Source organism: Ips typographus, linkage group LG8 (genome assembly GCF_016097725.1).
Source record: "Ips typographus isolate SLU linkage group LG8, UJ_Ityp_2.0, whole genome shotgun sequence".
NCBI classification, from domain to species: Eukaryota; Metazoa; Arthropoda; class Insecta; order Coleoptera; family Curculionidae; genus Ips; species Ips typographus.
This window is the reverse complement of record NC_138429.1, coordinates 169,544-181,678: the sequence shown is the minus strand read 5'-3', so window position 1 is coordinate 181,678 and position 12,135 is coordinate 169,544. Positions and strand designations below refer to the sequence as shown.

The following is a 12,135-nucleotide window of genomic DNA, read 5'->3' as shown; positions in this document are numbered from 1 at the left end:
TGCAGTGCATATAACTGGAAATGCTCTTCGTCAAACTAAATCAGGTCCAACAACACACAAGTATTTTGTAATCTCTAAGCAAAAGTAGCATTTTGTGGTAAACAAATAACACAGAATTGCTGCTTTGTCAGTCGCCTATATTGTTGTTTTTGGCACATCTACAGGAAGTTTAAAAGATATTATTTCCTTCAGGTCCCAAAAGGCTTTAAATAAAGCAGAAACAACAAATATCATTGTGGTTCAAATTTGCTTGAAATAAACTCTTATCTTAACGGGTTTTGCCATAAGAGCTGAAAAAAATTTGAAGCAAAAATTAACCAAAATATTATGTAACTTGTTACTAAAGAATTTAAGAAACTACGCATTTTTTCACGTTTTTGACACATTTGCAGATGGTTTAATTATTATTTGATTTTTTCCAGGTCAAAAATTGCAATGGTTCAAATTTACTTGATTTAAACCAGTATATTAATGGGTTTTACCATAAGAACTGAGAAAATAGTTTGAAACAAGAATGGACCAAAATGACATCTTGTTACTAAACGAACTTAAGAAACTGTAGTAAAGTCGGTCCCATGGCTATTGGCAGTGACGTAATAATTGTTATTCTATTTCTATTACACGTTAACTGAGCGAAATGGAAATTTGACGTTATTGACGTATGTTATTTATGAATTTTTAAATTTGTACAGGTTCTGGGGTGGCGCAGGGCCACGTTTAGAAATAACTTCAGGCCCGTAATTTGACAATATGTCATGTGATCAACATATTAAATTGTACCGTTTGGCCGCTAGAGGTCGTTAAAGTTAACTCTACTTTTTCGTTGAATATCTCAAGAACAGCAGCTCATTTTTGCTGGAATATTTTCAGAAGGAAAACGTAGTCTGTTTTGCCCTTAAAATCCGTTTTCGAAGTAAGTAAATATTATTTGTGATATTGTACGGTCAAATATAATTCAATAAGGAATTTCTTGGAGCTTAACAAAAGCTTAAAGTACCACACACGATGATTATCCTATCCAATTCTGTTTACAGACATAATACCAGTAATAACGTATCAAAAACACGCGACTGATCACGTTTCAATAATCGTGTTCCTAATCCCTTAAATAATTTTACGACAATCTTAAAGAATGTATTTTTTAATCATTAAATATGCTATTAATTGTGACGAAACGTTTTATCATGCCCAAAACAAACCGTTTCTTTAACTAAATGAGATAATTAGCTACGATTTTTCAAAAAGTCAAAAAATTCAATTTTTGTCAAAAGTGCAATTTTGACAAATTTTTATTTTGCTCTATAGGGGTTCCAATGCACAGCAAAGGGCATATTTATACAAAATAACATTAAATTAGGTGAAATAATCACAAAAAAAGCCCTTTAAAATTTTTCATTTTTCAAAAAAATTGAAAGAATGGGGGGGTATTAGGGGTCTTTTCATACTACTTTTTGAAATTCAATATCTCGGTAACGTGATGAGCTAGAAAGCCCAGTTTTGGCTCATTTTGTAGTATTTTTTATCCTCTTTCTAATGATGTTTTCGGGAAATCTTAAAGAGTTCAAATAAAAAAGTTACAATCATTCAAAAATAGCAAAAATGCAATTTTTGCAAAAAGTGCAATTTTGGACATTTTTTATTTTGCTTTATAAGGGTTCTAATGCACAGCAAAGGACATATTTATATCAAAGGACCTTAAATTAGGTGAAATAAGTACAAAAAAAGCACTTTAAAATTTTTCATTTTTCAAAAAAATTGAAAGAATGGGGGGGTATTATGGGTCTTTTTTTACTACTTTTTGAAATTCAATATCTCGGTAACGTGAAGAGCTAGAAAGCCCAGTTTTGGCTCATTTTGTAGTATTTTTTATCCTCTTTCTAATGATGTTTTCGGGAAATCTTAAAGAGTTCAAATAAAAAAGTTACAATCATTCAAAAATAGCAAAAATGCAATTTTTGCAAAAAGTGCAATTTTGGACATTTTTTATTTTGCTTCAGGAAGGTTCCAATGCACAGCAAAGGACATATTTATATCAAAGGACCTTAAATTAGGTGAAATAAGTACAAAAAAAGCACTTTAAAATTTTTCATTTTGGCTCATTTTGTAGTATTTTTTATCCTCTTTCTAATGATGTTTTCGGGAAATCTTAAAGAGTTCAAATAAAAAAGTTACAATCATTCAAAAATAGCAAAAATGCAATTTTTGCAAAAAGTGCAATTTTGGACATTTTTTATTTTGCTTCAGGAAGGTTCCAATGCACAGCAAAGGACATATTTATATCAAAGGACCTTAAATTAGGTGAAATAAGTACAAAAAAAGCACTTTAAAATTTTTCATTTTTCAAAAAAATTGAAAGAATGGGGGGGTATTAGGGGTCTTTTCATACTACTTTTTGAAATTCAATAACTCGGTAACGTGAAGAGCTAGAAAGCCCAGTTTTGGCTCATTTTGTAGTATTTTTTATCCTCTTTCTAATGATGTTTTCGGGAAATCTTAAAGAGTTCAAATAAAAAAGTTACAATCATTCAAAAATTACAAAAATGCAATTTTTGCAAAAAGTGGAATTTTGGACATTTTTTATTTTGCTTTATAAGGGTTCTAATGCACAGCAAAGGACATATTTATATCAAAGGACCTTAAATTAGGTGAAATAAGTACAATAAAAGCACTTTAAAATTTTTCATTTTTCAAAAAAATTGAAAGAATGGGGGGGTATTATGGGTCTTTTTTTACTACTTTTTGAAATTCAATATCTCGGTAACGTGAAGAGCTAGAAAGCCCAGTTTTGGCTCATTTTGTAGTATTTTTTATCCTCTTTCTAATGATGTTTTCGGGAAATCTTAAAGAGTTCAAATAAAAAAGTTACAATCATTCAAAAATAGCAAAAATGCAATTTTTGCAAAAAGTGCAATTTTGGACATTTTTTATTTTGCTTCAGGAAGGTTCCAATGCACAGCAAAGGACATATTTATATCAAAGAACCTTAAATTAGGTGAAATAAGTACAAAAAAAGCACTTTAAAATTTTTCATTTTTCAAAAAAATTGAAAGAATGGGGGGGTATTAGGGGTCTTTTCATACTACTTTTTGAAATTCAATATCTCGGTAACGTGATGAGCTAGAAAGCCCAGTTTTGGCTCATTTTGTAGTATTTTTTATCCTCTTTCTAATGATGTTTTCGGGAAATCTTAAAGAGTTCAAATAAAAAAGTTACAATCATTCAAAAATAGCAAAAATGCAATTTTTGCAAAAAGTGCAATTTTGGACATTTTTTATTTTGCTTTATAAGGGTTCTAATGCACAGCAAAGGACATATTTATATCAAAGGACCTTAAATTAGGTGAAATAAGTACAAAAAAAGCACTTTAAAATTTTTCATTTTTCAAAAAAATTGAAAGAATGGGGGGGTATTATGGGTCTTTTTTTACTACTTTTTGAAATTCAATATCTCGGTAACGTGAAGAGCTAGAAAGCCCAGTTTTGGCTCATTTTGTAGTATTTTTTATCCTCTTTCTAATGATGTTTTCGGGAAATCTTAAAGAGTTCAAATAAAAAAGTTACAATCATTCAAAAATAGCAAAAATGCAATTTTTGCAAAAAGTGCAATTTTGGACATTTTTTATTTTGCTTCAGGAAGGTTCCAATGCACAGCAAAGGACATATTTATATCAAAGGACCTTAAATTAGGTAAAATAAGTACAAAAAAAGCACTTTAAAATTTTTCATTTTTCAAAAAAATTGAAAGAATGGGGGGGTATTATGGGTCTTTTTTTACTACTTTTTGAAATTCAATATCTCGGTAACGTGAAGAGCTAGAAAGCCCAGTTTTGGCTCATTTTGTAGTATTTTTTATCCTCTTTCTAATGATGTTTTCGGGAAATCTTAAAGAGTTCAAATAAAAAAGTTACAATCATTCAAAAATAGCAAAAATGCAATTTTTGCAAAAAGTGCAATTTTGGACATTTTTTATTTTGCTTCAGGAAGGTTCCAATGCACAGCAAAGGACATATTTATATCAAAGGACCTTAAATTAGGTGAAATAAGTACAATAAAAGCACTTTAAAATTTTTCATTTTTCAAAAAAATTGAAAGAATGGGGGGGTATTAGGGGTCTTTTCATACTACTTTTTGAAATTCAATATCTCGGTAACGTGATGAGCTAGAAAGCCCAGTTTTGGCTCATTTTGTAGTATTTTTTATCCTCTTTCTAATGATGTTTTCGGGAAATCTTAAAGAGTTCAAATAAAAAAGTTACAATCATTCAAAAATAGCAAAAATGCAATTTTTGCAAAAAGTGCAATTTTGGACATTTTTTATTTTGCTTTATAAGGGTTCTAATGCACAGCAAAGGACATATTTATATCAAAGGACCTTAAATTAGGTGAAATAAGTACAAAAGAAGCACTTTAAAATTTTTCATTTTTCAAAAAAATTGAAAGAATGGGGGGGTATTAGGGGTCTTTTCATACTACTTTTTGAAATTCAATAACTCGGTAACGTGAAGAGCTAGAAAGCCCAGTTTTGGCTCATTTTGTAGTATTTTTTATCCTCTTTCTAATGATGTTTTCGGGAAATCTTAAAGAGTTCAAATAAAAAAGTTACAATCATTCAAAAATAGCAAAAATGCAATTTTTGCAAAAAGTGCAATTTTGGACATTTTTTATTTTGCTTCAGGAAGGTTCCAATGCACAGCAAAGGACATATTTATATCAAAGGACCTTAAATTAGGTGAAATAAGTACAATAAAAGCACTTTAAAATTTTTCATTTTTCAAAAAAATTGAAAGAATGGGGGGGTATTATGGGTCTTTTTTTACTACTTTTTGAAATTCAATATCTCGGTAACGTGAAGAGCTAGAAAGCCCAGTTTTGGCTCATTTTGTAGTATTTTTTATCCTCTTTCTAATGATGTTTTCGGGAAATCTTAAAGAGTTCAAATAAAAAAGTTACAATCATTCAAAAATAGCAAAAATGCAATTTTTGCAAAAAGTGCAATTTTGGACATTTTTTATTTTGCTTCAGGAAGGTTCCAATGCACAGCAAAGGACATATTTATATCAAAGAACCTTAAATTAGGTGAAATAAGTACAAAAAAAGCACTTTAAAATTTTTCATTTTTCAAAAAAATTGAAAGAATGGGGGGGTATTAGGGGTCTTTTCATACTACTTTTTGAAATTCAATAACTCGGTAACGTGAAGAGCTAGAAAGCCCAGTTTTGGCTCATTTTGTAGTATTTTTTATCCTCTTTCTAATGATGTTTTCGGGAAATCTTAAAGAGTTCAAATAAAAAAGTTACAATCATTCAAAAATTACAAAAATGCAATTTTTGCAAAAAGTGGAATTTTGGACATTTTTTATTTTGCTTTATAAGGGTTCTAATGCACAGCAAAGGACATATTTATATCAAAGGACCTTAAATTAGGTGAAATAAGTACAATAAAAGCACTTTAAAATTTTTCATTTTTCAAAAAAATTGAAAGAATGGGGGGGTATTATGGGTCTTTTTTACTACTTTTTGAAATTCAATATCTCGGTAACGTGAAGAGCTAGAAAGCCCAGTTTTGGCTCATTTTGTAGTATTTTTTATCCTCTTTCTAATGATGTTTTCGGGAAATCTTAAAGAGTTCAAATAAAAAAGTTACAATCATTCAAAAATAGCAAAAATGCAATTTTTGCAAAAAGTGCAATTTTGGACATTTTTTATTTTGCTTCAGGAAGGTTCCAATGCACAGCAAAGGACATATTTATATCAAAGAACCTTAAATTAGGTGAAATAAGTACAAAAAAAGCACTTTAAAATTTTTCATTTTTCAAAAAAATTGAAAGAATGGGGGGGTATTAGGGGTCTTTTCATACTACTTTTTGAAATTCAATATCTCGGTAACGTGATGAGCTAGAAAGCCCAGTTTTGGCTCATTTTGTAGTATTTTTTATCCTCTTTCTAATGATGTTTTCGGGAAATCTTAAAGAGTTCAAATAAAAAAGTTACAATCATTCAAAAATAGCAAAAATGCAATTTTTGCAAAAAGTGCAATTTTGGACATTTTTTATTTTGCTTTATAAGGGTTCTAATGCACAGCAAAGGACATATTTATATCAAAGGACCTTAAATTAGGTGAAATAAGTACAAAAAAAGCACTTTAAAATTTTTCATTTTTCAAAAAAATTGAAAGAATGGGGGGGTATTATGGGTCTTTTTTACTACTTTTTGAAATTCAATATCTCGGTAACGTGAAGAGCTAGAAAGCCCAGTTTTGGCTCATTTTGTAGTATTTTTTATCCTCTTTCTAATGATGTTTTCGGGAAATCTTAAAGAGTTCAAATAAAAAAGTTACAATCATTCAAAAATAGCAAAAATGCAATTTTTGCAAAAAGTGCAATTTTGGACATTTTTTATTTTGCTTCAGGAAGGTTCCAATGCACAGCAAAGGACATATTTATATCAAAGGACCTTAAATTAGGTAAAATAAGTACAAAAAAAGCACTTTAAAATTTTTCATTTTTCAAAAAAATTGAAAGAATGGGGGGGTATTATGGGTCTTTTTTTACTACTTTTTGAAATTCAATATCTCGGTAACGTGAAGAGCTAGAAAGCCCAGTTTTGGCTCATTTTGTAGTATTTTTTATCCTCTTTCTAATGATGTTTTCGGGAAATCTTAAAGAGTTCAAATAAAAAAGTTACAATCATTCAAAAATAGCAAAAATGCAATTTTTGCAAAAAGTGCAATTTTGGACATTTTTTATTTTGCTTTATAAGGGTTTCAGTACTCAGTTCAGTTAATTAAAGCAAAAATGTGACGTTTTTTACTGAAATTCTGTCGAGAAAACGTGAAATGCGTCTTTTATTAACGACACAAATCGTTATACAATAAAGGCATAAACAAGCATCCTTGAACCCACTATGGGATACTGTTTAGTTCTACCAGAGACTAAAGTTCACGCCTATCGTTTTAAATGGTAAACACATGAAAGATTATTAATAATTATCCCAAAATGCTACTATACAGTCACTTCTTTAATCTTCAGTTGACTTTTGCGTTTGACTTAGTGAATGACTATCAATGAAACATATACGGTTAGTGGCAATTGCTCTTCTAAGTAAGTAACCCACTTGGTAAATGTAAAAATTAGGCACCAACATACAAACTTAAAATTACTTTGTTAATAAATGAATTTTCCATCGCAAAAAACAATTTTAAAATGAATACAAAATATAAACAAATTTCTGTTTTGGCTGTACAGCACGCTTTATTGGGTTTCGGGTCACGTATCCAGGTTATTGGGTTATCACTTCAATTTTATACATTTTGTCGCTTAATAAAAGTTTCTTAATGTATTTTTTTTAATATTGTACTTTGAAAATAACGTAAAACTTCTTGTTAAAGACCTAAAATCCAAACTTATTGCTGGTTCATAATAGTAATAAAAGTAATGTTGCTTATCATTTTATAACTTTTGCAAAGATTATACGATTTTGTTTTTAATGTTGTGAGTTGCAAGTTTGATCATAAAACAGCAGAAAAATTGCAACTCATCGTATACTCCAGATAAAAATAACAATTTCCAGGTACACTATCATGTATCTCAGATGGTATGCAATACGCATGGAGTGCACCAATCATACCCAAAATAACATCCAAGGATAGTCCCTTAAAAGTGTCACTAGACCAAGCAGAATGGTTAGAAACTATGCTAATGATAGGAGGATGTTGTGGCATCCCTGTAAACCTTTTTCTAGTGGACAGAATAGGAAGGAAAGGTTCTCTGATCTGCTCCTCCATTACCACATTGCTGTCTTGGATTGCGATGGCTGTAGCTCCACAAGTGGAATACCTTTATGTAGCTAGGTTTTTTGCTGGGATAGCTGGAGACACTGGCTTCGTAGCTGCTCCTATGTATATAGCTGAGATTGCCGATCACAAAATACGCGGTTTTCTGTCCAGTATTATTTATTTGATGATGCTGACTGGGATTGTTTTGGTTTACTGTGTGGCTCCTTTTGTGCCCATTTGGGTTCCGTGCGTTATAGGTTTGTATTCTAATTTTTATTTTACGGATAAATGCTTGGAAATGTGTGTTTTCTTTAAGTAGTGATGGGTAAAATACTTTACTTTACCAAGAAAATTTGACCTGTAAATTACAAATACTGTGTTACTGGCAGTTCAAATTTTGACACTACTTTTCTCCCTGACTGTACCAAATTTTGTAGTGTTTTTTTAGGTTACCGAATAGAGAATTTAATGTGGATTCCAAAAATGTCCTTAAAACAATCATTTTCCTACTCCAAGTGGGTTTTACAGGCGATTTTGTCCCTATCTGTCCTTTGCACCGTGTTCAAATTTCAGACCACAATTTCTATTTTTGATTTAAATATTTGAAAACGGTAAAAGTTACAAAAAAATCGCAAGAGACCAAAAATGATCCTAATCAACTGCTTAACCTAACACCGTAAGTTTGCAGGACCGTTTTTACTTCCAGTATACAGGGTGTGCAAAGAAAGTGCGGTTGTTCACTATTTGTGTCACCCTGTACGCAATTTTTGGGATGGAATTTTTTGCTTTACACCACTGGAAAGAGGAGCTCAAAACGGTTCTTTTAAATGGTTGAACCATCCTGAACTCCCAAAAATAACTGAGTTACAGGGTATTCAAGTTTCAACTGATTTGAAAATTTGTTACATCAAAGCAGTTTTTGCTAAATAACTCGAAAACGGTAAAAGTTACGGAAAATTTGCGGGAGACCAAAAATGTTTCTAATCAACTCCTTAACTCAGCACCGTTAGTTTGCAGGACTGTTTTTGCTTCCAGTATGCAGGGTGTGTATGAAAAGTATGGTGATTGAGTGTTTTTGGTTACCCTGTACGCAATTTTTTGCTTTACACCCCTGAAAAGAGGAGCTCAAGACGGTTAATTTGAGTGGTTCAACCTCGTTAAACTCCCAAAAATAACCTAGTTACAGGGTGATCAAATTTCAAACCACAATTTCAACTGATTTGAAAATTTGTTGTTTCAAACCCGTTTTTGCTAAATAATTGAAAAATCGTGAAAGTTACGAAATTGCTTAAGCAACTGCTTTCAGTCATTCTAGTCAATTTTAATGGCTGAAGTGTCGAAAATCAGGCAAAATTCATGAAAATTGGCTTAACTAATTGTTTTCAGTCATTCTAGCCCATCTTTATGGCTCAAATGTTAAAAATCAGTTAAGTATCTTATAATCAATTTGGAACACCCTGATGGTGTCCTAATTAGTACTGATAATATCGTCTTTCAGGCAGATATTTAATTACACATACACTAAAACTATTATCTTGGTTTTTATTCTGACTTTTATAGCTTTTTTGATAAGAACATGTTTATGTTGATTTATAACTCGTATTTTGTAGCAAAGTATTCCCAACATATTTTATGCAAAAATAATGAATGTAAAACATGTTTTTAGGTGTTTGCTTCAACAGCATCACACTGTCAGCATTTCCATTCATCCCAGAATCGCCTTACTACCTTCTGTACAAAGATCGTCCCGAAAAAGCTAAGGCGGCTTTAAAACAACTTCGTCAGGACCAAGACGTGGACGTGGAGCTGTTTGAAATTGCGGCAGCCATCAAAAGGCAGAAAAGCGAAAGAGGCAAACCTCAGGACATCATCCTGGTGAAGAGCAACAGAAAAGCATTGTTGATCATGATCTGGTTGAACGCGTCGCAGCATATGAGCAGTATATCTGTAATGTTGATGAATCTACACAGTATCCTGGACGAGGCTGGAGCAAAATACATAACGTCTTCAACTGCCGCCATTTTATTTGCTGTTCTAATGTTGATTGCTGCCATGTCAGCTTCGGTTGTTATGGACAATTTTGGGAGAAGGTTCTTGTTAATGACGTCAGCGACCTTGACAGGAATATGTTTGCTAGTAATTGCTCTATTCTTTCACTTGAAACTGTTAGGGTTTGATGTAATAACTGTGAGCTGGTTAGTACCGGTTGCTGTGCTGTGTTATGCGGCAGCGTTCAAGTTTGGCATTGGTTTAGTACCAATAGTACTGACGGCTGAGTTCTTCCCAGCGAAAATGAAGGCGATCGGTATGACATTATCGGATGCTTTCTATTGTATTTTCTCGGTTATTTCGTTGCAAGTTTACCACCAGTTGAAGAATCATTTTGGTATGCACGTGCCCTTTTATATTTTTGCTTGCTGGTGCTTTTGCACTGTGCTGGTTACCGTTTTGTATATTCCCGAAACGAAAGGGAAAACTTTAGAAGAAATTCAGCTACTATTGAAAGAGGAAGAATGTGACAAATTACTGCGAATACATAATAACAACAGCAACTACACACAAATGAACTGAAAACACTTTAAATGACAAAACTGTTATGTACTTAATAACTGTTGTAGCAATATAGATTAAGGTTGTAAACTTAAGTCTCTTACTTAAAAATATTAAGTTTTAATTTAATTTTAAATAAATGTTATAAGTATGTTTTTATTTTTTATTATTATTATTACTAGTAGCAGTATAACAAGGAAATTCTAGCTAACTTTAATGGAAACTTTACTTACAAAGTAGATACCGAACAATATTGAGTTTAGCTGTGAAAATAACACCATTTTACTAATTAACCTAGACCCAGACGTTTCGAGGTTAATTCAGTCTTCTTCAGGGGTCGAAAGCGTTAAAATTGTTACAACTCCTTTTAAAACATATAACAGTATATAATACATAAGACATTCTAAAGAATGAGTAAATTAAGTTTGTAGCCCTCTAGCGGCCAAATGGTTTAACCTACCAACCAGTGGTGTCATATTTTAGAAATCCCATTTTATTAACTATCTATTGACGTACAAAAGTTTATATAGTGTGGACCAAATAAGCGAGTCATTAACGATTGAATGAAATACTACACTAAAAAAAGTGAAAAATAAATTCCTCAACTTTGACGCCCTCTAGCGGCCTAACCAATAAATAAATCCACCAGTATTGTTATATCGTTGGAAAGCCCGTTTCATTGGCTGTCCATTGACATATAAAAGTCATGATATGATGCGTCAAAGAAGATAGTTATTCACGATTGAATGAAAAAGTGTATGAAAAGTTTTAAGAAAACGTAAATTTTACAAAACGTGTCACGTGATCTATGTAGAAAAAATGATGAAAAAAATCACGTGATTTTTTTATTTAAACAGAAAAAAAAATGTCAAAACAGCCGCCAAACGTCACGTGACGCTTCACCAAAAAACGATCAAAATGGCCGGGAAAAATGACATGTTATATTGGAAACACTATAGTTGGAATAAAACAATTAAAATATGTCAAAATGGTGGAAATGTCACGTGATCTTAGATAAAAGTCATAACCGTTGTCAATGTGTAAAATGTCATTTTTTTTTGGAAATTCTTAAAAAATATGAAGTTAAGCCAAGCGTAACTCGGTTATTTGAAAAAATATGAAAAAAGTGTAAAAGGAGAAAGTTGTAGCAAATTTCAATCTTCACCAGATGGCATTAGAGCACTTTTGCCCTAAAGGGCCTTCTCTGGGAGATATTTCTGAAAAACTGTGGTAACGCACGAAAAGTGCTTTAAAAAACTCTAATCCAGTTTAACTATTCGTTAAACTATTATTAGGAAAAATATGAAAAAAGTGTAAAAGGGGAAAGTTATAGGATATTTCAATCTTCACCAAATGGCATTATTTCCATGATTTTAAAAGGGACACCCTGTATATTTTAGGGTTAGGTTTGTCAAGATCTACTTAAAGTGAAAAATGACTACTTTTCTCCAAATCTTCCCCTTACTACAATTTTATTAATTATAATTCTAACTAACAGAACGAAACCATTTTACCTGAATTTATCAGCCATTTTATAACATATTTAGAAAGTTTCATAAACATAAACTAATTATAACCCCAATTCCTGTGTAATTAGACTTTATATACCCAATTTTGCATTCACGTGTTTTACATTTGACTGGCAATAAGACACTTGAGTAAACACAATAATAATTACATAAACATGTGATGTTTCGGTGATACTACTACACGTTTAATGCAAATTTCGTTAATCTGTTGTAGAAATAAAACTTAGCTTGTAAATCAAGGTATTATAATAATCTTGAATAGAATAACAATGTGGACGTATAAAA

At 31.4% G+C, this 12,135-nt stretch overlaps 1 protein-coding gene across 1 annotated transcript; it reads left to right on the top strand.

The window, feature by feature from the left end:
* The first annotated feature begins 6,995 nt into the window (after window positions 1–6,995).
* Window positions 6,996–10,476, top strand: LOC145732863 (facilitated trehalose transporter Tret1-like). The gene is made up of 3 exons (XM_081985405.1): window positions 6,996–7,097; window positions 7,567–8,028; window positions 9,438–10,476. The coding sequence occupies exons 1-3, from the start codon at window positions 7,061–7,063 to the stop codon at window positions 10,340–10,342; spliced, it is 1,404 nt and encodes a 467-aa protein (XP_081841531.1). The 5' UTR covers window positions 6,996–7,060; the 3' UTR covers window positions 10,343–10,476.
* Window positions 10,477–12,135: the final 1,659 nt, after the last annotated feature.